General features: G+C 40.7%; 1 protein-coding gene across 4 annotated transcripts in view; it reads left to right on the plus strand.

Annotated features, from left to right (window-relative positions):
- celf4 (CUGBP, Elav-like family member 4) overlaps positions 1-27,650 on the plus strand; it is a 69,242-nt gene that overhangs the window by 37,408 nt on the left and 4,184 nt on the right. The window contains exons 3-8 of one of the 4 annotated variants that reach the window (XM_028404984.1): positions 20,441-20,489; positions 24,293-24,421; positions 25,360-25,439; positions 25,785-25,925; positions 26,101-26,239; positions 27,358-27,510. In XM_028404984.1, the coding sequence (XP_028260785.1) occupies positions 20,441-20,489; positions 24,293-24,421; positions 25,360-25,439; positions 25,785-25,925; positions 26,101-26,239; positions 27,358-27,510 (691 nt within the window). Of the gene's footprint in view, positions 1-20,440; positions 20,490-24,292; positions 24,422-25,359; positions 25,440-25,784; positions 25,950-26,100; positions 26,240-27,357; positions 27,511-27,650 lie in introns of those variants that run through there. The other 3 variants (XM_028404986.1, XM_028404985.1, XM_028404988.1) reach the window with 3 other exon arrangements.

Consider the following 27,650-nt stretch of genomic DNA (forward strand, 5'->3'; position numbering starts at 1 on the left):
TATTACTGCTGACTGGTCGAGTAGAACAGCTGTCATGAACATTTTTACTTTCTGGGAAATGGCACAATGTAAAACTGCTCTGTCATTTTTGGGCCATATATGGCAGATGTACTGTATAGTGCAGACAAAAAAATACTTTTGTTTTTAGGCATTCATAATTGTCATCCTGTTGGAATGGTTAGCTTACTTAACGATTTGTATTCTACACAATAGTCCACAGCATTGTGTACAACTGCTGAAAAAAAAACATCTGATCAAAACATATAAAGAACCTGTGCCTGTTCTGCTACACACAATCCAGAGTGGTAAACTTGTTGGCCTCTGTGCTAGCAAGGCTTTAGATCATATTCCTGTTTTTCTCCACTCTTGCTATTGTAAAACGAGGATGCAGATACTTCATTTCTAGCCGCCATTTTCACTACTTTAGTTTCTCTGGAGCTAGTACTCCATCGTCTCAAGGGAGGCATTTCGCTATTATTTTCATATATTATAGTAATTCCATTCCCCCCGCTCTTCACCAGTCTTTAATTCCTTTTTGTCTCCATCAGACCTCATTTGTTTCTTTTTTTCTCCACTAAATATGTTCTCATCTTCTCTTCAGCTTTCTTACCTCCAGCTCTTCTTTGAATCTACATCTCTCTTTCTTTTGTTCCTTTCTTTCTCTCTGGCTCACTAACCATCCACCCTTCCACCCTCCTCTCCGTATCTCCCCACCTTTCCCTTCACCACCACCCCCTCACCCCCCTCACTCACACTCCATCACCAGCTTCTTATCTGCCTCTCTCTCCACATTTGCATCACCCACACTTTTCCCTCTTCCTTCTCTAACTCTTTGCCAACATGAACTCACTTTCTCCCCTCTCTCCCTTGCTCTCTCTCCCTCTCTCTCCCAATCTCTCTCTCTCTCTCTCTCTCTCTCTCTCTCCGTCCCTCTGAGGCATGTTTAATTAAGCGTAGGGCTATGTGTCAGAGAGAGAGGGAGAGAACTAATGCTATCTGGAGCACCAGGCTAGACTAGGCAGGGTCTCCTCCTCTTCTCCTCCTATTTTGTCTTCTCCTCCTCCCCCTCTCCCTTTGGCCTGGGCCAGCCATAATTACCCTGCTCATTAGCAGAGGGAAGAGGTAGGGGGAGAGGGGGAGCCAACAGGGGAGTGAAGGAGGACAAGAGGAGAGGAACAGAGGAGCAGGGGAGGACAGGTGAGAAGTTAGGTGTAACACCTAAGATGTTCCTTTAGGGCATTGTGTGTAGAGGAATGGACGACTAGGGTATCATCAGTGAAGTCAGAGGATGCAAAGACAAGGGACTTTTCAGAGTATTTACTAGCCTAATTATATTGGGAAGGTGCATCACAACTGCAAGAAAAATAAAAAATTACTTTAAAAATTGGGAGCATTAAAGTACTTTTATACTACTTATATACACTTTTATGTCTGTTTGTGTGCATGATAGCCCCCCAGTGTGTCACATGTTCTTTAAAGCCTTGGTTGTGTGCATCTTCAAAAGTGTTACATGTCCGCAAGACACAATTAAGCACAGAACCAGCGGGGGCGGTGTAAATTAATCTGGTGACCCGCCTAACTGTGTTGCCATGTTTATGTTAATGCTGTGTAAGACAGCAAGACTAATTCCTGTTGTGTGGTGGTAACTGAAATTAATCAATGCAGTTTCTCATTCAGCAGATCTATTCACATACTGAGATAAAATGTACAGCAGCTGCACAATGGTGGTCAATTCACATTTAGAGTTGTTTATTTTTGACCTGTTCCTTACTGTTGGTTTTTTTGTAACAAGCGACTGAAAACTTGTTATCAACCATCCATCGATGGGTTGGATATCAGCCTTTACTCCCTGAAAGAATTTGCAAGAACAACAAATGCTGATTGTGCTTAAATGTTTATCTGCAAAGAGCTCTGCTTTAAATTTGAAGAAAAGCTAAATACAAAGCAGGAGAATGAATCTAGTGCTGCAGCACAGTCTTCACTTAAGAGACCATTTGAATTAGAATAAAGGAAGGAATGATAGTTAAATTAACCACAGAGTCTCAATCTTTCCATTAATGCATAAGAGTGCACTTCACAACACACCCTGTAGACCAGGGGTCGGCAACCTTCCACCCAATAAAACACACTCAAAGCCACAAAACTTTGACCACTAAATTGAAGATAACACTAAATATGTAGTTTATTTTATATTTTAACAAAAAAATGTCATATTATGTTATTTTGGTAAAAGTAAATTTAAGTGTGCCATATCTTAATTTCCTCTGTGCTGTACGCTACAGCAGCCAGCTGTCAGCCTGAATAGTAAACACATCAGTTCAGGGTCTGATATAAAATATATTTTCAAAATACCAGGTTGTTTAATTATTTCTTTCACCTGGTTAATGTGATTTCTGCTCCTGAACTTCACAGCACAGTGTATCATCAGGGCTGTAAGACGTCACTTTGATTTTCAGGCAGGATTGGGAGCTCTCATGTGTGAGGCTCGAGCAATGTTTACTTTTGATGTAGTTCATGATGGAAAAAAAAACCTGCTCCCACAAGTATGTGGATCCAAAGATCGGCAGCCCTTTTTCATATTCATATAAGTGTCAGTGGAATTCAATGTATCGAAAAGTTTTATTGCAATGTCACAAGAGCACCTCAATCTCCAAAAAATGACTATTACAATAAATAAAAACTACATGAATAAAATAAAATACATTTAAAACAAATGGCCAATATTTATTCACATTATTTTGAGCTTGTCCTCTATGAGCCACGAGGGCCGCTGCAGAGGGATGAAAGAGCCGCGGGTTGCCGACCTCTGGTCTAGACAAAACAAACATGCACCAGGGAAATTTAATGGGGTCAGTTTTGGTGATGCAAAGCTACAGTAATGGGGACAATTGTAAACTTTCATTTTAATGGCAGTAATCTTGCAGTGTAACAAGTAACTTAAAAAAGTTGACAGCCTACCCTACATTACACAAACTCGGTCTTACTCTTTCAGGTATATGCACTCTGGAGCTGCCTGCAGACACACACTGGTTGTAAGACCAGAACACTGAGTAATGTGGTTGTAACCAACTATGAAATGTACAAAAACAACAATCTAAATATCATATGATGCAAAAATTCCCTGAGCCTTGCCAAAACCTACATGTGCTACAGAGCCGTCCTGACCGGTGTCAGGTGTGTTGGTGCACAGACCTTACAAGCGTACTCTCCTATTTGTCCAGGCAAGGTTCCAAGTAAGCAGGTTCATCTGGCCCACATGTTGGGAGCTGTTTGGCTGTTCAGCCAGGACAGACAGGATTATTTTTTTCCCCTACACTAAAAAGTCAAATCAGAGAATTTTCTATTGCTTTTTCTAGTGTCAAGAATATTTAAGATGATGTGCTCCTTTGATTTATCTGTCAGTGTGGGAGCATGACAGAAATAATGTCAAATTTACAACATTATTATATCAAATATGTTCAAAGGAGGCATAGCTAATACAGCTGTCTTCTCTTTTATCTGGGGAAAAATATTGTTCCCCTTTTCTTCCTGTTTCCCTTGCTCCCTTTATTTCTCATTTATCACCATGCATGAATCATCTCATGTCAGCCTGAGCCTTTCTGTGCACCTGTCTCTCCTCAGAGTGCTTTCCTCCTGTTTCCCCCTTTTCTCCATTCACTCCACCTTATGCAGTTTTTGTACTCTTTATTAAAATTCCCTGGTTCAAATCAGTCTCATAACAATAGCAAAGAAAATAACAGCACTTCAGCACTTGTCAGTTCTCAATCCTCTGCAGTCAGGGCAGAGTTTATTTAATTCAGTATTTCTGCTACAGTACACTTTAGTTGACCCTCCTTGAAGGAATGTTTTGAGGAACAGGAGTTTGTTTTAAAAGAAATCATATCTACTAAGAAGAATATTTACTTTTCTTCGTCGAATTTTGCCCACATAGTACATTATTTACAACACTGACACTAATTTTCCAGAGGATCAGGGATTTTTATTAGTTTGTTTTGTTTTTAATACACAAACCACAAATCAGATTAAAAAAATATATCTAAACATCATGACAAGCCAGTTCAATCCATATCCCTTGTGTGATTGTATAGTCTGAGGCTGTATTGATTTACTACTGAATAGCAATACACAATACATCCATTTAAATGATGCACCAGTCATTGCTGTCAATATATACAAATGATATATCAAGGCATTTCAAAAGAACACAGCTACATCAAGAAATATTAAAATCCTCTACCAAAAAAGGGCCGGAGGTTGACGTACTCTCAACAGGACAACAAAAACCTTTTGGGTACTTAAATATGTTCATAAAAATGTACCATACAAAGACTACAAAGGGTCTTTCCTCAGCAAATTCTGAGACCTTGATGAAGGTTTTATGCCCAGATTAAATTCTGATGTATGTGTGTTTTAATTGGATTATTTTTTAGTTTATGTATCTACCACAACATTACCCAGAGTCTGATTGCACTAAATTGTGTGTATTGTATCTGTGTGTGGATAAATAAGTCAGCTGTTACACAGCATTGCTTTGTACACTGTAAAGTTGAAAGGGCACATATGTGAATAATTCTATAGATTCTGCCTGTATGAGGTTCAGTCAAATGTCGGTCCAGAAGGGTGATTTCAGTTCCTATTGTATAATCCAGAATTATTGTTTCACATCTGTGTTGAGACCTAACACTGCTACACGAATGCACTGAAATACAGAGAGGAATGAGGAAGTAAGTTCATGCGTAGTTCATGGGTAGTTTTTATTCTGGTCCTTTCTGCACTTCAGTACTTCAATACAATCAGTATTTCTCTGTGTTTAGTGCGGTGTACATCATATTCTGTTTCTTGAACTTTGTGTGAGGCAAAAGGTAAAAGTTCCACGCTAGGCATAAAAACACTCCTGCCATTGTTCCATTTTCTGTTGCATCTGTGACTCTGTAATTGTCAAATAGATTGATAAGAGGTTAGCTTAAGGGACTGTATAAAAGCAGAGTAACCCTGTTTTCAGCGTCAATTCTTGCTCTTTTGTTGGACTGATGGAAAATGAGATGCCTAATTGACTCACAACTCCATCTTGTGGACCAAAATGGTATTGGCAAAAATGGTAAAATGGTACAGTCCGGATAGCATGCTAACTTCCAACTACACTATGTCACTGCAAGAAGACTGACACCATTCCTCTCATCATTCATAACTCTTAGGACTTTTACACAGAACTATATTCTCTAACAACTGTATTATACTACAGTTAATAGAATTACACCAGTACCTTTATCACTGAGCTCTGTGCTATTAACCTTTCCTCTCCATGTTTCCTTTATTAAGGGCAAAGTGGGCGTCCCTCAGCAAAGACGAGCCAGTGTTTCAGTGTTTTCAGCCATTGTCATTTTAATTAGTGGAATTTGGCTGCAGTCGACACCATTAGATCCTCTCATTTGTAATCTGAGTGAGTTGGCTGGGTTTGACGAGCTGACGTCCAAGACTCAATCGGACTCTTTAACCCCTCTGAGTAGACAAGTTTTTTTTTTTTTTTACTTTTCATTGCAAGCAGAAAACCTAGATACAAATACATTCTCCTCCACTAAAAGTTGAAAAGAATTTGTCTTTGTAGAAAGTGTTGCAGAGTTTAGTCACGGTCCATCAACACTGACAAACTGTTCAAGTCAGTGGGTTTGAACTAAAGATAAAACTGCTCTTGCTGTGTAGTCATACAGTGTCTTGCAGCACTTCACATAGCGGGGAGTCAGCTGGTGCCACAGGGGGCCTGCAGCGCTCTGAGCCTGGGCGTTAGACATCTAAGGTGCGTGGCAGGCTTTCACCACATGGACCACCTTTATTAGATTAGACTCTGGCCCTCCTCGGATTTGTAATTGCATTTGCCTGATGCTGTGTATTTAAGAATAGAATGGCCTCTGTCCCTGTGGCCCTCCCCTACCTGATTTCCTAGCTTCCTCCAGGGGGAGCAGACCCTGGGATAAGATGTAGTCATGACAACCAGGAGGCAACCGGTGAGCAGAAAATGGAAAGACCTACTGTAGTCTTCCTGTCTGTCCCTATGTGACTTTGCATTTTCTCTCCTGGTGGATTTCATTTTTTGTTATTCACTTCATTAATGCATCTGTGAAGCAATTCACTTCCCTCTTTGCATTCCTTTCTGTCTTTTTCCTCCACTTTCTGTTCAGTGAAGGATGCAAAAAATAGCAACAAATGCTGCTTTGTGCTGGGTCTCCCTGGGAGGTGGAAATGAAGGGCTGTTGAATAGGGACTCGTATTTCATCCTGTCCATAATTTATGGAGAGACTGGGATTAGAAAGGGACATTGCACTAACATGAGGGGATACTTGTCATAAGCTTCCCCCATGAGTCATAAGCAACAGGAGGGGCTACGGTACAAATCGATGGTGACATATGTTTTCTCTTAGCTACATGGTGCACCTGATGAGATATTCTAATCTCAAACCTTTGCAGATAAGCTCCTATTAGGTGTCATAACGTGCTGTAGTGTTTAAGGTGACTCAGCTAACAGCTCATGTGATTTAGCAGCACTTAGCAGACCCAGGCTAGCCATGCATGGCCCGAACGAGACCTCCTCCAGCCTGTTCTGCTTTAAGGAGACACTGTATATGACGTTACACAGTGACATTTTTCTGAACTGGGAGTTGCACAAGCCACAGCCAGTATATGATAAAGCACTCCCTGTCTGCTAATCAGGAATTACAGCCAGGCTCTCCTCCAGCCCTGATCCAGCTCTCTCCAGAGGGAAGCCAGGGCCAAGGAGAATACTAGCTCCTGCCAAGTCCCCACCACTCCCCACTACAAGGTGCTTATAAATCGGCATCCTCACAGATAGGTCAAGGTTTTGATTTGGTCATGACCTTAGTTCATAAATCTGAATGATGTAGGGGCCTTGGTTAAAAGGCCTCTGGATCAACTCTCAGATGGGATACCCCTCCCTTGCTTTCAGTGTCTTTCTCTCCTTCTCTGACTCTCTCTCCTCTGCCCATCTCTCCCAACCTCATGTCCCCGCTGCAGTCTCAAGTCCCCGGAGCCTCTATAACAGGCAGGGAGAGAGAGAGAGAGAGAGAGAGAGAGAGAGAGAGAGAGATGGCGAGAGGGTGAAACAGGCAATCAATAAATCAATATGTTTTGCGCCACTAAGCTAGGGTAAGCTCACTCTCTCAGAGCTGCTCGTGCATGTACGCACACACATATACACTCACTTACCATCGCAGCAAATTTCTTTCAACACAAACAAACAAATGAAAGCCCAGGACAGAATGTCCCTTGCCAAAAGACATTTTGTTGTTTTAGGGACTTTCTTTTTTTCTCATTCTATTTCCTGTTTCGGATCATTAAGCCATTGATTTTTATTTCAACGGGTAAGTGGTGGTGTGGACCCCCTGGGAACTGGCTGAAAAAACCTCAACAGAGTGGCCCCAGCAGGAGTTTCTCTAGTTGTGACAGGCTGCTCCCAAGGGCCAGTGGGCCCTCTTAACTCTGCAGGGGAGAAACTATCGCCTGAAATCAGTCATTCTGCCTCTGCATTCCCAGGCAGCGCTCTGTAAGAGTATTCACTTAAATATCTACAGACTGAAGTATAAACTTGTGTATTTAGTTATGGATTTGGATTCTGGTCATTGTAGAAATTCTTGGGAGTGTACAAATGGTCAGTTCTCCTTATGGATTTTAAGGATGTTAAAAAGTTGGCTGGAGCATCTGCTTTCTTATCACTATGTCCAATATTTTAAAGGTCCATAGGGGCTATGAAGGTAAAGGGTGAGAGCAGAAGAAATGCTGTGAGATACAGTAGCAACTCTGGCAGACAGATTTAGTTGGCCCACAGCCAGGGAGATATTACAGTCAGATATATAGTAACACAGATGGATGCACTCAGCCTAAAGAGGCTGACATATTGGCCAGTGCTGTCATAAGAATGACATAATACCTATCTTGACAGGTAATGAAAATAAAGGCCGTTCCACCGCAGAGTTGCATAAGCGCTTTAACTTTGGCTCATGCGACGTAAAACATTACCCCTGACATATGGGATATCCCAAGGGAAGTTTTCAGTGTGGTAGGATGTTGAAGGTGGAGGTCTCACAATTGGAAGCGGTCCCCTAACATGCCGTTGATGTAACTCTTCATTTTAGCACTCACAACCACAGCATGCAAAGAGGTCTCCTGTGTGGCTCCATTATATACAGATATTATTCTGCATTTCATTAAAATGCATCTCAGCGATCCACACTGAATCGATCAGCTCTCTCCTTCAGAAAATGCAGGCATACATATCTAATCTGACAACTTTTTTTTTTCTCTCAGAAAACTATTCGAACCTAATCTAAAACCCTGCTGGATTTCCTCTGTTCCATCATTACAGGCTGACACATCTCCAAGGTGGTTGGATTAGCCACCCCATATGCAAGTTACATGGTCTGAGCCATACTGCAAGTTCATTGGAGTCATTTGCTGCCAGATGTAAAGGGAGTCTGTTTCACAATATGAGATGAATATTAAAAGCAACTGCATGTTTGGCATTGGTCGTATAAAGAACATCATTACATGTGGCTGAAGGTAATGCCAGCTGAGTATGAACAGAAGCTCCTCTGTTCAAAGACACATAACCCTGACCGTGTGCACAGGGAATGAATACATTCATTTTTTAAGGAGAAAAAAATACTTATTATTTGTCTATCAAATGTAGAATTTGCTGTACACTAAAGTCTTCGGTGGTTAATTGTTTCTGTATGCATATATTGTTGCATTCAGTGTTGAGACAAGATAACACAGTGACATCTGGTGCAAAGTGCTGCTGCAAGACTCCTTCATGGTACCGACTAACAACAAGAACAAACCTGCACTGGATGCCTTCTTTCATTTTTCTGCATTTCTCATTGAGGCCTGTTTTTTTGCTGTGCACAGCAAATTGGCGATCAAAGTATAAAGCTAAGTAATGAAGCTGTTCGCCATATCTATCCCTGTCTAATGTTAGCCACATGACTGTAATCCCATGAGCAGATATAACTAAGCAATATTGCACTTTAAATCTCAAAGCAATTCTGTCTTTCATTCAAACATCCGAGTCTGCAGCACCACTTCCATCCTTTACAAGTCCTGTCCTACATAACACTTTTTTTTTACTCTTATGTAATGTTTCAGTTGGCTTTTCACCACGACATGGATTTTTCTGGCATCAATGACAAAGACAACACACCCTTGTGAAAAAATACCACATTTGGCATAAAACCCAGCAGATATGACTCATGGTTACACTTCTGCTAACGGAAGATGTGAACCAATAAACCTGCAAAAAAAAGTCTGACTACAGAGGTGGGGGGCACGCACCCAAAGCAGTGGACTTTCAGTCAGGAGTCCAAGGTTCAAGTCTGCTTTCACTCATTCTAATGTTTGGTTTGGTTTTTCATCTCTGTTGGATTTAGCATTAAAAATGACTGGTTATGGTGTTTGTGAGGGGTTTGGTAAAGATCATGTTATAACACACACATTCATAATGAACATATAGAGATGAAGCCAGAGAAACGCATTCACCTGTTCCGTTTCTAAGGACTGAAATATGGACCTCGAGTTGTGTTTTCCTGGTGAGGACGGACAGGACAAAGACCTGTGATTTAATGACTTATATACTCAATATTAAATAAATGAAGCAAAGTTTGACAAATAAATGCTGCTGTTTTCCTTTAACAGTCTGTCCCTGACTCCCTGTGTTGGAAAATGAAGGGCTGTATATGCTACAGAGATTCAATTTGAAGGAACTTTTCCTCAATTAATAATTAAATGGTAGTCCCACCCTCTTCCCCTCACTCTCACTTCCCTCTGGAATGAACCTGGTGTTACTCTCTGCCTCTTATCCTTAGCTAAACCTGCAGTTTTTAAGGAGGAAAAGGAAAAGGTGAAAGAAAACGGACATACACAAACAAAGACAAACAGAGAGAGAGGAAGGCTATGTAGAACATTCTAAAATAGAAATAATGAGGAAAGTTTAGTTCCTTTTTCACATTCACTTTCATGGTAACCCTTTCTTCCTTTTCACTGTCTTCTTTTTCCATGTTTGTGGATCATTGAATAGCGGAAGCCATCATGGTGAATAATAAGGAATGAATGAGTGTGGAGAAAAAATAAGATAAGAGACAGTTCAACATTTTGGAAGCATCCTTTGTGTGCATTCCTTCTGTGTATGAGTAGTCTGGTACATTACATGGAAGCGCTGAAGTTTGCGTGCACCCTCCTGGCCTGCATCAGTGTTTGTTTGTGCTTACGTGTACTGTATCCTGCATCCTATCACGTGCATGTGCTTATTTTTGACTATTAAGTGTGTTGGAGTGAGAGAACATTCAAATCGCCCACCTGAGCATAGCTTGGAGCCAGCAGTGCTGTCTTTCTGAAAAACTCCCTGTTGTTTTTTTGGCGGAGCCTAACAGGCAGATTTTACTGTATCACTTCCTTCTTTCTCCTCCTCCTCCTCCTCCTTAACTCTCAGCTCCTCATTTCTCCCTCACTCTGCTCTGTTCCTCTGTTCCCAACACTCATCCCTTTCTCTCTTCCTGTCTTTTCTATATTTAATCAGCCGGGGAGTGTGGAATTAGCGATTATTAGATGGAAATATGCAGGCAAGAGCAGGAGCGTGCATGCATGAGAGGATAGCTGTCATTTATTTGTCTGAATCTTCTCTCACCCTCCTGTCATTTCAGGCCAGTGGAGAATTCAAAGAGAGCAGAGGAGTACAGAGGTTACGTATTGCATAATAGGTCGTGCCGGGATTTAGATGGACAATACAGACATCCCTTTCCCTGTATAGTTCTTTACGCCTGCATCGCTCTCTTTTTCCCTGCAGCCTTTTAGTCATGACAGACAGAAGACATTATACCTGCATGAAACACTGAAGTCTCTCCAGTCATTTCAATAAAAGCACTGCATTGAGGTACCTGCAGTCCTTTCAGTTCAGACAGCCTGCAGGGTCATTCTGGTGAAGAAAAAAGTTAACTTACGTAATTGGAAACATGCTTTGACGTTTACTGAGTCTAGTATTCACAGTCTCATCTGAAGAGTGAGACATAAGATCAGTCGAGGGTTGTCATTTTTCATGTGTAGCTGGTAAGTTATAAAAATGGAAACACTAGCCTGTTAATCTGAAGGTAAAGAAATTCACCTACCAGTACCTTCATTTTGTCTGAATCTCATAACATCCCTGACGTTTCCCCTGGTTGCTTAGCAACCGTGTAGTGTCTGGGAGACCACATTAGTCCCCCACCCAACCAATATGCATTTTTGTGCCATGAATTACACATATATGTTAGTGTAAAGGATAAATGTTTGTCACCTCAAAGTTGTGAAAATCACTCCAAGTGTGGCCATTTTTAGATTTATGAAAGGAGAGGTCATCATTCTATAATAGCTGTGTAATTGTAATTAGATATTGTTCATTGTCAATATATAGTTTCATTGTTAACTGATGGCACAGGCGATCGTGTTTGTCTCTTGTGACTGACCACCATACACATATATCCATAAGGATATGGTGGTCAACCAGAAGGGTCTATGAAAATGCAAACAAGTAAATAGTGTTACATTAAGCTAAAGTAACATGGCAATAAAACCATCATTGTGTGATTATTGTCAAACAAAGTAGTTCTATGAAGCAATGTGTTTTCTTAACACAACCCAAATTAAAACAGGAGGCAGGAATATTCACATTTATTTGATCTGGAATTCATTTTTGATTGTGTTGATTTTACATTAATTTTTAATGTAACGTAACATCTAGCTCCTCATTATGCTGTTATTTTTTTTTCTCCTTTTGCTGTTATATAACTTTTATTTTTGTCTGCATCCCCCTGGCTTTTTCCAACACAGAAGAACAGGCCATTGTGAGTGACAGCTCATTACAACGCCATCTCCTAACCCCTTAACCTCATGAGACAGACACAGCTGTGTGCTTGTGTGTTATTATGTGTGTATGTGTGCAGATAGTAGTGTATTCAAACATGAGAGTGGTTGCATTTCCTCACCAAGTGCATCTATGGCATGTTTGCCCATGCTGCTATTTGTGTCTATATTTACATTTGCATATGCTGTAAGGTACCTTTCATATGCACAGGCCTTTCCAGTCAGCTCTCACTCTTTTCTCCTCACACACATTCACATTCAGAGTCCAACGATATGCACCTCATGAATACTCCCACAACAATTATGGGAAACCCACTCATCGTCTCTGTACCCCAGTGATGGCTGGAGAAGAGGACAAAAGTTGTGCAGAGATGCAAGTGTGGGCAGTCTGCCTGGTGCAGAATATGACGGCTTATCCGCTTGTTTTTCTTTTTTTTTTCATTCATTAGATAAGTGAAAAGCAAAAACTCAGTGATGGCACGCCAGTACCAGCCATGATTTATGTTCACCTCTGAAAAGAGAAAAGTAGAATTTATGGCTTTCTCATCTGGCCTAATCTTCACTATATGCTGCAAAGCTCAAGCAATGCAGTAAGCTTAGAGGGAGAGACTGAAAATTGTCCTCTACACTTTCTCTAGTTAGCTTTTTTCTTTTTCTCACTTACTAACCAACTCTATCACATTTTGTCCTTGTCGTTTCTTTCTCCTCCTGCAAGCTTACATACACAACAGCAATGATACATACACACACACACAGACACGCAAGGGTTGAACACTTCTAATCGCACACACACATGCAGGTGCGCTATGCACACAAGCACGCGCTCACACACAAACAGAGAGCTGCTCAGCCCCTCAGCGACACTTTCACTTCTCTCGCACCAATTTTCTCACACTTTTTCATTCTCTGTCTTCTCCTTTCTTTCTCTCACTGCCTCTCTCTGCACCTCCGCCCTCAACCGCCTCCACATATAGATCTTTTCTTTTTATAGTCAAACCCATAGTCCCTATGGCAACATCAGAGTTGTTGATTGCCAAGGTGCTGTACATCTAATTATGTAACCATAGGTGTGTGTGTGTGTTTTCTGCAGCCTATTTGTTTCTCACTCTGGCTATTAGTGATGTCTGTTTTTGTGATAATCAACCTGTGGTGAAGGATTTCAAAGGGAGCCTTGATGTTTGGTTTCATAAAGCAACATATTAAACATTAATATACACTTAAAATGTAATATTTTGTCATCAGGGTAGCATTGGGGGTTCTGTGCACATCTGCATGTGCATCTCATTTGCATGAGTCTTTAGTGTGACAGGGTTGGAGAGTATGTACAAGTGCATGTCACAGGCAAGTGTGAAGCTATAACAGGTTTTGACAGGGCAAAAATCATCTGGGGGGTGCAGATGATGTGCTTTTTCTATCCAGTTACGCTGTGACAACAGAATTCTCAACTGTCGATTCCTATTAAAGTGTTCGCAGGAAGCGTAAACCCTGTCTGCTCTCATTCCACATCGATTCTTATCCAGGTAGAGCGCTGAAAAGATGGAGGAAATGAGGGGAAAACACTGTTTTATGCGTTAACTCACTGTGGGAAATTTTTTTTTTCTTACACTCATTTACTCGACAACAAAATTCATACAGGAGGAGAGGAGGGAGGAGAATGAGGGAAAAATAATAAGATGTGAAACAAGAATAGAAAGGAAAACAGAAAGAGCACTACATTTTCATTTTAACCTCTCATTCAGAACGGCTCCACGGCCGTCCCACTGTACTGCCAGCATTCAGGCTGCGTGCCAGTGAAAGACGGAGAAAACAGGAGGAGATAAAGAAGAGGTGGGCTGGTGTGAAATGGATCAAACAATGGATGTGAGAAAAGCATTGCTGTTCTCAACTGACTGCAGGCGAAAGAGAGAAAGAGTGGAGGAGGAGTGGGGGTGTGTGATAACTTGCAGCTTTTAAAATGTCTGTGTTTTATAACTATTTTTTGACAACAGGTCTTCAGAAAGTTGGAAAAAAGTATGCAGTTATTGTCTTTAATGAGGGAGGATGTATCTGCAGATAAAAGGTCAGGAAAAATAGTGACTAGACCATTGAGTTTATTTTGCCACACAGATTATTAACAAGGTCAAGAACGATGCGCTGTGCATATCTGACTTGGACGTCTGTGTGCGTCTTCATGTTCTGTGAATGCTTGAGCAGCACGTAAAAGCCATGTTGATGAAGGAATCAGGGATGATCAGAGGGTCAGACAGAGAGGCTTGCCTCCTTTTGTGATCTCTGTGTGTTTTTCCTTTCATCTGCCTTTGTGGAGATGTAGTGATCTCTGTAGACACTACTGGGACAGCAGCAAACACAGAGCGAGCAGCAGCATGTGGAAACAGGCAGAGAAAGATGTTTTCTCCTTCACGTGGACGCTTTGAGAAGAATTTTAGCACTACATATAAAATGTGTGACACTTCAATTAAATGTGAAGCCTTTGCAAATGAAAATCCTTAATGATAATTTGCATGTTTTTAGTCAATTATTTTTGCTCAGTGCTTTATCTCCTTTGCAACAATGTGAACACAAAGAAATATTGATAAATAAATAAGTACCGTACCAGTGCCTCATTTGCCACGATGCACACTGCAGCCACGTTGTTGTTTTACTAGCCACCTCAGTGCTGCAGCGTAACAGCCAAAGAAAGCACAGTCTGTTCCAATTCATAATTCATCTGGATGCCTTTTTTTCTCCTTAGTATTTATTTTGTTTCTGTCCACTCAGGCTGACTGCAGTATGCCACTCAATCCCTGCCCAAACAACCGGGGCCAGGCCATCCCAATGTCAGAAAAAAAAAAACTCTTCTCAACCTTGATCTGACGTGAAACAGATTGCCCATCTCTGTTTGTCTGTAAAGATGAGAGGGGATAAAGAAGAAGAGAATGCAACAAAAGAAAAGAGATTGGGATGTTTTGTTTTATAGCTCTCTTTACCTTCACACACAGACACTGATCTCTGTGCAATATGTTTCACTTCAAAAGAGAGGTCTAATGTTTGGCTGTATGTCAGGATAAGGAGCTACAGGGGGGAAGGAAATAGAAACATACTCACTGAGATGTGCAGGCATTAATGGAGATTAAACTTGTGCACAATCCAACTGGGATTTTACCATTAATCAATTTATAAAACCTTAGCAGCACAACTGTAGACTAACCTGAACGTTTGTGTCAAATAGGGCCTGAGACCACATCAAATCACAGTGCATTGTGGGTATTTTAGGGTGCAGGAGCACAAAGGATTTTGAGGTTTGTTTGGAATTTGAATTTCCAGTAACATACCTGAAACATATGTACTTATATAGGAATTAAAAATTCTGTAAAATTAAATAATTAAAAATGTTATAAAATAAAATTAAAAAATAAATAAAATGAATATATAACTTGTTTCTTAAAAAATGTGATTGCAAACTTTACTATCAGAATGCCAAAAAACATGAAGGCTGATGTTTTTTTAGAGCAAGAATTAAATTCTAAACTCCCTTTTTTAAATATGAGTTTCAGATAATAATATCATAAGGTAAAAACATAAAAAGTGAATCCTTTTATCTGCTTGTAATATTTACAAAGAGATTACAGATAAAAGAGATTATTAGCTTTTAAGAATCATCACTGCATTGGATGCAGCCTGTCAACAGCATAATATAAAGTACATTTCAAACCTAAAAAACAAAGAACATTATTCACAGCCTAATTGAGTTGTCACAGGGGCTCTCACTATACCACATTTACACTATACAATTCTTGTAGCCAGCAATGACATTATCACAATCTATGGGTAAAAAAGGAGAAAAGTAATGCCATCAGTCACATTCTTTATTGTGTGTTTAAGTCAAAGTGCTGACCTGAATCCCTGGCTCTCCCACACTTCTTTAGTCTTTACTGTAAGGTTTGTTGTTGCACACTATGATAGTATCTGTGTCTTTTTTTCCATTTTTAAGATACATTATCATCAACATCGACAAGAGGAGCTGGAATAGTTACACTTCACTATCATATGTGAATTATTGAAATATTATTGTTGTTTATATTGGTTGGTGATGGCTACAAACATTTTAGAGGAAAGAACTACAGCTACCAAAGCATATTTTAGTCTGTACCTAATGTTCTATGCAGCACTGCTGAATAGGACATGAGTTAGCATGTTGTTAGCTTTGGGTCAAATTAGAAAATTCAAAGCTGTATGCTATGAACTAAAAGCTGCTTCTCTGGTTCAGTCTCAACCTGGATAACTGAAAACCATTTGTCACCAACATTAGCTGAGTATAAGATTAGGCTATAACAGGTGCCTGGCTGACATTTTGCTTTTGATAAACATCTTCTCCTTCGACAAAAATAACTCTCCTCCTCACACACACTGATTCAGTTCCAGTAGGCACATTAGAGGGCTGATGATGGTGAAAGTGTGTCAGTTTCAAATGTTGTAAAATCTAGTTTTGTGACTCAAGAGGCTGCAAAAGTCAATAAAATGAAAAATTTCACATGTGCTGTAGGAGCTTTAATGGAAATGCGTGGTGGTCATTTGTGGGTTTACAATAACTTAAACTGTGAATTATTATAAAATCAATGCTTTTGTGACCACTGGTAAAATCTATTCCACACCTGCTAAACGTTTCTGCCAAGGGTTAGTTGTTTTTTTTCTCTGTAAAGAGCCCAGTTTCCCAAAAGCATCTCTGGGTTATAACCATATTTGTTCAGCTAATGTTTCCATTGGCGTGTTTCCATCCCAAGATGAGTGTTGTGCATGCTGAGACACTTTGGAAAGCAGGTCCAGGTCGAGTGCCAGTGCTTCATTTGACATGAATACTGGCATTTGGTTACACAGACCCAGCAATGTTGCTCCTGCGGAGAATCTCAACATTTGGAACGGCTCCTTTTTTCAGATACTTGCTTTCGCACTTAGGATTCAATGTGAACAGAGGGCACAAGAAAACCCAAACATCTCAACACTGAAACACTGAAAGAGACAGAATTAAAGCAATTGGAAAGTAAAAGAAAAAAAAGGCTTTCAGCTGTAGAATGTAAAATAGAGCAGGTTTTGACAATAGTAGAGGAGGAATATTATGAGCAGCCTTCCTTGCTTTCCTGGGAGAGTTTGGTGGAGTGCTTTCTCACTGTGATAATGAAATGACCTGGCCTGCACTGCTCTACTCTCTCTCAAAAACACATCTGCTAGACGAGGGTGAAAATGAGAAAATCCTACCTCCCTCTCCCGAGTTTCGCAAAGCATACTTTCAATATTCTTTTTCACAGAGAATGATGGGTGTGTGAGCGACTCTGGACTTTTGTGTCCTTGTGAGTGTATTGCTCTAGTAGTGTGTGCATGCATTATGTTTTGTGTGTGCGGCTCATGGAGGCTGCCATGATCTACTGTTAATAAACTGTATTGTGAAGCACACTTGACATAATAAGGCAGTGTACAGAAATCTAGTGGATAGAAATCCCACAGAGATGTCATCGTAACATTGTTTTTGTAACTTCATTTTTTTGTGGTTTGTACGCAGCAAAATCAATACAGTCAGAAGCAAAACTTGAATCAAGGACTTCAGTTTTGTCCCATTTAAAGGTAGAATCCAATAAGGCAATGTCCCACACTGTTCGGAGCTAATCTAGTGGGCCTTGCTAGACATCAAGCAGTACCAGACTGATTCAGAAGAATGACTCACCAGTTTGGTACAGCACAGACTGCATGCAGACCATGTATTCCCTCAGCTTCTAGTTAACAGGGAATCTGTGGCAGCACTGAGGCAGAGCGCTGTCATTGAGTTACATAATCAACAGAGGAGTGTAGCAAGAATGTGTGTGCGCCCTTGTGCTTTTGTGTAGCTGCAGTTCTTCTTGAGCTGTCGATCATGTGGTACACCAAGGCCACTCTAACACAAGGCTGCTGAGGTGGACTTTCAGCAACAATGGAGCTCAGTCTGTGTGTGTGTGTGAGTGTGTGTCACTGTGTGGACTCGACTAGTTTTTTTTTAAAGGCATATGCGTGGATGAATAGCCGTCCCCGCTTACAAGGCTGAGGAGAAATAGCGAGCTACAAGCAAGGTATTAGGCGTGCATGCTGCGAGATGAGCATATTTAGGTACTGTTGACTCACAAGGCTACATTTACATATCCATTGTGTGCAAGTGCTTGTTTGTATCCAGTGCTGCCATGCATGCTTGGATGCGTAGGTCTATTTATGATGTTGCATGTTTGTGTATCAGCCAAGCTCCTGTTTGCAAGCATGCAATCTAGTCATGTAAGCTTTACATGCCTGCTTGTGTGTGCATGTGTGTTAGTATATGAATGTATGTAATTTTATTTCCATGCTGGCATCAGGCTAAAAAAAAAACTTCTCCTGCTCAATGCTGCCATCTGGCTTTAGCTACATCAACACCACAGACTTCCTAGGGGAGCTATCGGTGCGAGTCAGCGTCTGCTTTTAACAACTGTTTTGGGATGGGTTGTCCAGTGGGCTGGTGCTAACTCACCCCTATTATGAGCAGGATGATAAAACTGACCTTGAAGCTGTTTATGGGTGTGGGGGTAATGGAAAGCACTGATAGAGAGCCCATGAAACTGCACTCAGGTCTCAGTGACAAAAGAAAATAATGGTTTGACCACTTGATATTATTTTGAACGCTATCTAAAAAAAATTTTCAGGATCACAGGAAAAAAATATGCACTATTACAGATATTTTGAGGTGGAAGAAGGCAGAAATATGAGAAAGCAGTATTCTTATTTTTGATGACGCTGAGTGATCTTTAAGTGAAATACAAAAACTTTGCACATTTTCACATCCAGATCATTTCCATACAGTCCCTAAAATCTCAGCACATACTAAAATTAAAACTTGGAAAATTAAAGATCCTTTCAGAGGGTTAGGTGTTATCATATACAACCAGTGCTTGCATATAAAACCTGCAGAGGTGAAACACAATTAGGTCAGATTGAGGCCAGACCATTTGTATGGGTCATGGTAAAAGTGCTCATATGTATGCAGGCTTATAGGCCCCCTGGGAGCATTGGGCTGACCTTGTCCCCATGCTCTGATCTATGTCCTCATCTCCCCCTATGTCCTCTTTTTCTCATTTCTCCTCCCGTCTCTCCTCTTTCCTCCCCCACTTTCTTTTTTTACCACAATATTTCTTTCACTTTAAACACCCTACTTTACCACCACCACTACCACCTTTTTATTTTTAACTGTTTTAGCTACTTTTTATCACCCTCTTTGGTTTCACTCTTCTTGTGATCACACTTCTTTTTCTTATTTCACTTGTTTTCCCCCTTTCCCCATTTTCTTTACCCCCTCTCTCTCTCTCTCTCTCTTGTTTCCCCATATCAACTGCCACTCTGATAAATAATGCATCACAGCACATTAAAAACATTAGTAGGGTTCTCTTGGCTGTCAAAGAGAGGGAGGAGATGAGGGAGAGGGAGGAATGGGTAACTCTATTTTAAACAAGTGTTGTGGAGAATGATGTGATTTTAAAATTAGCAGCAGAAAAGTGCCAGAAAAAGGGTAAAGGTCCAAGCGCTAATTGTGTTTACATCATGTCCTTGCGTCCTCACACTCAGAGAGCTGTTTTTTCTGCCTTTGGTGAATCATCTGAAAAGATTGTAGATTCATGATGATAATATTAGCAAACTCGAAAGGAAAGATTTAATTATATTTTGCCAAACTCTGATGCTGCATTACACAGAACCTTGACCTTTCGCTTTTCCTTTTCATCCCATGTGTAACATCCTCTCCTCCTCCTCCTCCTTTTCTTTCCATTCCTCCTGGCAGCGTGGCGATTGGCATTATTAAAAATTGATTGGCGGTGAGCGTTTAGCAGCGTGGCTAGGCGGAGAGGGAAATTTTGACAGGCAGGAGTGAAATGAAAGGAGGGCCTCAGCGGACACAGTGTGGAAAGGTCTCACTGGGGGACAGCGTGTGTGTGTGTGTGTCTAAGTTTGCACACTTGTACAAGCTTATGTTTGAGGCTGAGAGTAGAGTGCAGGAACAATATGTAGTAGCTACTCTCTTTATACTGTGTGTTGATTTTGATACTGTGTGTTGATTTTGCTGTATGTGTGTGTACATCCACAACAACTTCTCAGTCCACACACCATGTTATGATGACACACAAGCATCCGGATACAGGCGATACACAGTCACAGTGGCTCTGCTGACCCAGAGTTACCTCTCCACCAGCCTCCCTCCATCCCTTTTTCTATCACTCCCATCATCCCTCTGCTTATCCCCCTTTCCAACCCCTTCTCTGTCCTTTCATCTCAGATCAAATAATATTTCCAACCCATATTCCCAACCAGCTATCCCCCCCAATGGCTATAAGTGCTACAGCTTTGGAGATTTTCAATACACTTTACCAGCAATTTGGCTGAGTGATTTTACAAAAGTTTTTTTATTTTTGGTAGAGAAGTGGGTTAAAAGCTTGTGTCATAACATGATGCTAACTGGTTTCTTTGTCTCTTGTTTTCTTCTCTTTCTTTCTTCTCATCCTATTACTTTCTCTTGCTGTCACAGATGAACAGACCGATCCAGGTGAAGCCAGCAGACAGTGAGAGTCGAGGAGGTACTGTATGACCTTCTTTGCTGCTTTCCTTTCCCTCAACTTCCTTTCTTTGTTCCAGGCCTACAAACACGCTGCCTGTGCGTATCAGCCTCACCATTATCTGTCCCATTAGAGGATGCCCTGTGCCTCGACACGGGCTGACAGCACGGCCTGGCCGGACCCTCTAGTATTCAGAACACATTATGTAAACTCTTCCTGGCCAGTGCAGCCTCCAGCTCCTTACTTAGAGTTTCATCATATGTGCTGATGTATGTATACGCACATTCATGCCTTATAATGCTTGTGGGGCAGCTTTTTGTCAACACCTTGAAAAACCTGTCAGCCAGAAAGTAAACCCTATAGGACTGATGTCACAAAGTTTAAATAACACGAATGAACAGCAGATTTAAATGACAGATCTGTGTGAATGAAAAGGGATTTCTAGTCTGGCATTTTGTGTGCATCATGCTGTATTGACAGCTTAGGCTGCTTAAAGTGAATTTTCTATGTCTAGACATGTAGTGACCTGCTCCTGACATCAATCAATGGACTGTACAAGAGAAGATTGATGTAGTTTGACCAGTTTTGGCTGGAGTCTTTCAAACTTTGCAGTTGTTAATATAATTGGCACCAGAGCGATTCTCCTGCCGCAAGAAAGAAGAAAAGAGAGAGAGAGAGAGAGAGAGAGAGGAAAAAAGAAATACAGCATGCAAGGAGTTGAAGGTTGATAAGCAGTGGAAGCATATAAACTGAGAGAGAGGTGTATAGAAAAAATACCTTTAAGGAAAGGAAGAGAGATTGTGAAACATCCTCTTCTATTTAGCTTGGTGGTTCTCTGAGTATGATTGATGGAGCGAGAGGGAACGGAGGCAAGCGCAGAGCACGAGGAAGCAAAGTGAGGGCAATGCAGGACGTTCATACCTGTCTGTGTATGGGCTGTCTTTCTCTGTATGTATGTCCTCAGTCCACTTGCCTCCCTCTTGTCTATTCCCTACACATCTATTTTTCCAAGTTATGCATGTACCTTTTTTCGACCTTAGTCCCCTACATTATTCACATATTAGAGCAAAGCTACATAACACTTGCAGCGGTAAACTAAAAGCTCATCTTGTATTTAAGTAAAAGTGTAAATGTTATTAATTAATATTACTGGCAAACTCTACTTAAAGTATCAAAAGTAAAAAAGTGGCACAGTGTTATTTTACTGTTGCAGCTGATCCAGATGGAACCAGAGTGTATTATATTATTACCTATGTAATGTGGGCCTGAAAATAAATCTGAGCAGTGAGACCATTTTTGGTGAAATAATGAATGATTTTACTTCTGTGTTATTATTTGAAAATGAAATACGTAGACTCCTCTCTGGAACTGCTAACAAAACATAGACATCTGAGGCATGGCACAGATCCACAACCAGCTACTGCTTGTTATAAAGCCAAAAGGTTTAGAGCCAATGGCATGATCATCTGTGTTTAATGCAAAATTCAAAGAGGGAAACAACAAAATGATTTCATTTTTTTCAGTTTTTTTTTTTGATTTTCAGGTGTTTACTAGGTGCATTTAAAATTTCTCATGAAACCCTGTCCCCTATGTGAAAAACCAGTTAATAATGGAAGCAACCATTTGTACAGTTTGTGGATCTTTTTGCTGAATCTTAAACTGTATATTTTCTATTAAAAAATGAATACATTGGAGTAAAAGTACCTCAGCACTTTGAGTACAGCACACAGTATAACTGATAATACTGGGGAAGATTCTGTGCCACTGATAATGCTATGATGAAAAGGACTATACTGCAAAGTGTGCCAAAAATCAATAATAGAATTAAAATCTAATACGTTTTATGGATCTTGTAGAACTCCTGCTTACTGAACATTACAGTAGGGGGAGATCAGTGAGAGCCATTGTCATATACTGTTGTGTGTGTGTGTGAGAGAGAGAGAGAGAGAGAGAGAGAGAGAGAGAGCTTTACATCGTTGTTGAGGCTGTGGTTTATATTGATTTACTCTCTTGCTGAATATGAGAGTGTATGCATGTGTGTGTTAAGTCCTTTCCCAAAGAAAGATGTAATGTGTAGTGGTGGCTTCCCTGGAGAACTGTGGGCCAGTAGTGAGGTGTCTGCATGTGTCTAAGAAAATGGGGGGGGTTGCATGTCTGTGCATATGTGTGTGTCCTCCAACTCTGATGTGTGCTACACTCTTGTAAACACTCGGTTCCCCACCCCACCCCACCCCTGTGCAAGGCCAGAGCACAGATTAGTCTTGTTGACTCGGCAAGGACACCCTGTCAAGCACAGGCAGTGGGGAACGGACCCTAACGACGCATGCACATACACGCACTCATGCATACCCACACCTACACACACATTAATTTGCAGAGCACATTCAGAGGCAATAGCACCGAGGCTCATTAATTTCCAAACATAGTTTCTGTGTAATGTAAGAACAGTCAATGGCTCTGCACACCGAAATATCTGGGTAGTAAAAAATGTTTACTGTCTTTCCCTCTAACACTGTAAAACATTGGTTGACATTAATTAACTGAGGCTTAATACAGCATTTATGTTTTATTTTAAACCACTACATGATTGACTTAAATCCTCTGACTATTTTTTAGACTTTTTGACAGCAGAGAATTCAAGTTAGTTGAGACGAGATGTTGTTTGAGTTCCACTAAGGCAGAATAGGACAGCAGTTGCCATCTATGAGTGGTTGTTGTTCTTTTATAAATGAGACATAGGAAACTAAATACATTTGTTTGCAAAAGCGTGAAGCCCTACAACAAAGTTAGCTTTTTTTCAACCCCAAAAGCTCGATTTAACATGATTTATGCATATTTCTTCTGACATGAGGAGAGGCCTGTCAAGGCTCGTCTTGTCTCAGACATCTGTAACAGACATAGTTTTTTCCCCTATCAAATGAGTGATAAAAATGTCAGAGCATTGTGACGAGTTGGTCCGTGGATTGTGTCACATGTCGTTTGTATTGATTCCAATGAAACCTGCTGAAATAGTCAGGACAAAGTGGATATTAAATGTAGCATCAGGACCATAGAAAAGAAAGAGCTTCTTAGCCCTGCCTGTTCCTGTCATGGCTTCATTTCAGAAGTTTCAATAAAACAAAATAAGATACTAGAGTAGTCCTGAAATAATTGTATATAGGTGTAACATCAACTCTGTGTACTTTTACTTTCAGTTTACATTTTTTGTATAAAGGTTTTAGGTTGGCACATGGTTATAAACAAACATTTACCACAGAGCCACTAGGTTGAACAAGCAGCAGTGAATATGATATGAGAGAGAGAGAGAGCACTGTTGTTAGTATCAGACTTTGCCATGCATGAATCCAACTGTGCTCCCATAGGACAGAGACAGCACAGAAAAGTGTTTGCTTGCCTTGATCATCATCCATTAGCTATAGCCATTTTACCCTGCAGAGGATGGCAGTGGGGCTGGAGCATATCCCAGCTGACACCAAGCGAGAGGCAGGTTGGATGGGTCGCCAGCGCAAAACAGAGAGACAAACAACCGTTCACACTCAGCATTCACAACTATGTCCAATTTAAACCACCAGTTATGCCTGTCTTTGGCTAGAACACCAGAAAAACCACGGAGGGACAGGAAGAACACATAAGGCCTACACAAAAAGCCTCAAACAGCCAGTTCTGAACTGATTTTTTTTTGAGGCAATCCAATTCGTTTGCTACAAACCTGTGACGGTATTAAAAAAATGTCAAACAGGATGAGCAGAAACTGCTGTAGAAATAAATATGTAGAAAATCAAAAAGTATATTTTCTGATCATGACCTATTCCTTTTCCTTTTAGAAGACAGAAAGCTCTTTGTGGGCATGCTCAACAAGCAACAGTCAGAAGATGATGTGCGGCGCCTTTTCGAGTCCTTCGGCAGTATTGAGGAATGCACCATCCTCAGAGGTCCTGACGGAAACAGCAAAGGTGAGTTTGTATCCATTAATAACTTTGAGCCAGCAAACTTTGTTTTTTTGTTCCACACACTACTGCACAGAAATGATTTGGCCTTTCAAAGTTGGTGACTTTGCAAAGTTCTTTTTAAAATGCTTCATGTTGAGAGATGTCAAAGCACAGGGCTATTTCACAATCATCAGAGGAGAGGTTACATAAGAATACTGTAGATTCTGTAAATTTCAAGAGTAAATGTCACTGGAAATCTTGGTCCACAGGGAGGAGAGATATAAACCACTAACTTTTTACAGATGAACCCCATTAACCTCAACTCAAGTCAACTTACATGGCTTTGATAAAAAGAAAAAAAAAACAGACTCAACCTCCTTATTAACCACCGGGCTTCATGTCATGCCAGAAAAATGTCCTTTCAAAATGTTGTCCGAGTGCTACACAAGTTCATTGCATGAAGTTTATCAGTGAGCTTAACAGCCAATCAATGGAGCCCAATGATAACTAAGCCTGATGATTACAGTGAGCTTGATCATTCTGATTCTGCCGCAAAAGCTCCATTAACAAGGCTTCATCAGCCAGCGGCTCGGCTAAGTGGGCTTTAGCTCAATAATTACTGGGAACTTGATCATTCAAATACATCAACAGCGCTTGTCAATAGTAAGCAACACCAGTATGCTGTGGCATTTTAAGCCCGATCAGAAGATCCCTGAAGTTGTTATTGGTGTCAGAGTGGCATGTTTGGCCTGTTTGCTAAGCGTCAATCAACACTGACGCAACTGTCTGCAGCAGCACAGCCTGTCCTTACAGAATGTTTGCAGCTCTAATCTTGTAGGAAACTTCTTCCAGGTGAAAAACCCCTGTGCTTTTTGTCCCTGTGATGCTTTTCTAATAACTTCTGTCTTTTCTTTCTTACGGTCTTTTTATCCGTTTACTCATTTTTGCCTCTCTCTCATTAGGCTGTGCGTTTGTAAAATACTCCTCTCATGCTGAAGCTCAGGCAGCCATCAGTGCACTACACGGCAGCCAGACAATGCCTGTGAGTACACCGTAACTATGTGTGAGCATGTAGGTGTGTGTGAGAGGTGAGTCACAGAGGGATGAGTCAAATAGCTCTGAATTACGGTACCTTCTTAAAGTTGAATTATACTTATGAATCTTAGTGGGAAAATGTGTCCTTCAGATCATGACCCCCCTTTTAAGTTTTCTAAGCCAATGGGTGCCAACTCCTAACATGGGGCACTCCCTTCGCTGAAGAAATCTGTGTACCTTGTGTATGCAATATACAAGCTTACAGTATGTCATGTGTCTATTAAACCGCACTAACATGCATGCCTGGTGTGTGTGTGTGTGTGCACGTGGTTGTGGGTGGGTGGGTGCACAGGGTGCCTCATCCAGTCTGGTGGTAAAGTTCGCAGACACGGATAAGGAGCGCACCATCCGCCGCATGCAGCAGATGGCTGGTCAGATGGGCATCTTCAACCCTATGGCCCTGCAGTTTGGAGCCTACGGAGCCTACGCTCAGGCAAGGCCTTTTTTTTCATCCACAGTTATTTATTCAATGAGCCACAGATTAAATGGAGTGTTCAAGACCAGTTCTCACATAAATCCAGAATGCCAAAAGAAGATGTAAAATTTATTACATTTAAAAACATATGGAAGGACTGCCTAACAGCTTATATTTCCTACTCCCCATGCAGGTGCAGCAGCAGGCAGCATTGATGGCATCTGTAGGCCAGGGAGGCTACCTCAGTCCAATGGCAGCCTTTGCCGCTGCCCAGATGCAGCACATGGCCACCATCAATGGCCTCCCAGGAGCACCGCTGACCCCCACGTCAGGTAAGCCTGAAGGTCAACAGTATATTGCTGCTGTAACAGTGACATTTCCAAGCTTGGGTTGAATAAAGTAATTCTATTCTATTATGGACCAACTGAAGATGTTTTTGATCATTTCTGATCAACATGGAAATGCCACTTGTTACTTCAGTCTATTGAAGTAACAAGTGAAGAACACTATTGTCAAAGACAAACATACATTTTTTTTTGTTGCTTCTGCCGCAAGCCTACTGCTGTCAATAGTAAGCCACATGATGGTTTTCAAGCAAATGATAGGAGGCCTGGGGCTTGTTGATTAACAAATGACAGATAAAATAAATATAAATGAAAGACCCATAACTCATCTTTCCTTTTTAATAATAATGTCAAGTTAAAAGAAAGTTACTTTTGGTCATGAATCTAAATTTAAAAATAGTAAGTTATATATCCATCCATGGAATATATCAGATTTGTTCTGTAAATATAATATTTTGTACATGTGTTGTTTTATATGTTTTTTCTAAATGTGATATTTTATGTCATGTGTTCAGTTTATTGTATAACTAAATTATCTAAGGTTCAGCCTTTTTTTACCATGTAGATGTAAAATAAAACAGCTTTAAAAACTATTATAATATTAGTATTGAATATTTTAATGTAACAATTTAATCATGTTTAATTTCTTTATAAGTGCAGAATTAGAAGTAGAAACACTGAATCTAATAGAGTATGAAAATCTAGTAGAGTTTGAAAATGGTCATAGCATCACTGCAGGGAGAAAATGCAGCAGCTTTTAAATATCAAACTGTAAATTTTTTTTGATGCACTGAAGGAAGGCAAATGAACATAATTCTGAAAAGATATGATTGGTACTCGTTTGATATCAACACAGTATTCTCTATTCTCAGACAGAGCTGAGTTCTAATGGCTGTTGTGTCACACTAAGTGCCATACAGGGACACAAAATCAGCCCTGACATTTAGTGTCTTCAACAGCCCAGTGGACCGGCCCCTCTGACATTTGCAGGAGTTACTATGTGGCCAGTCAGAGTAAAACTTCTCCATAATGTCTTAGGGGAAAAATATACAGTGGAATGCTTACTGTTCTTCTCTGTTTTTGTCTGTCTGCCCTCACGGCTGCAGGTGGCAGCACGCCCCCAGGCATCAGCGCCCCCACAGTGACCAGCATCCCCTCTCCCATTAGTGTAAATGGTTTTACTGGCATGCCGCCCCCGCAGGCAAACGGGCAGCCCCCTGCAGAAGCTGTCTTCACCAACGGAATACACCATTACCCTGGTAGGTCTGATCATCATCTCAGGGGCATGTGTGTAAAAACAACTCTCAGATACAAAAACTATTGAAGTAAAGATGGCTAAAATTATGACTAAAGGTAACGGTAAAGGTTATGACAGTGAAGCCTGGAATTCTATAGACAT

The sequence above is a fragment of the Parambassis ranga genome, chromosome 5 (genome assembly GCF_900634625.1).
Source record: "Parambassis ranga chromosome 5, fParRan2.1, whole genome shotgun sequence".
NCBI classification, from domain to species: Eukaryota; Metazoa; Chordata; class Actinopteri; family Ambassidae; genus Parambassis; species Parambassis ranga.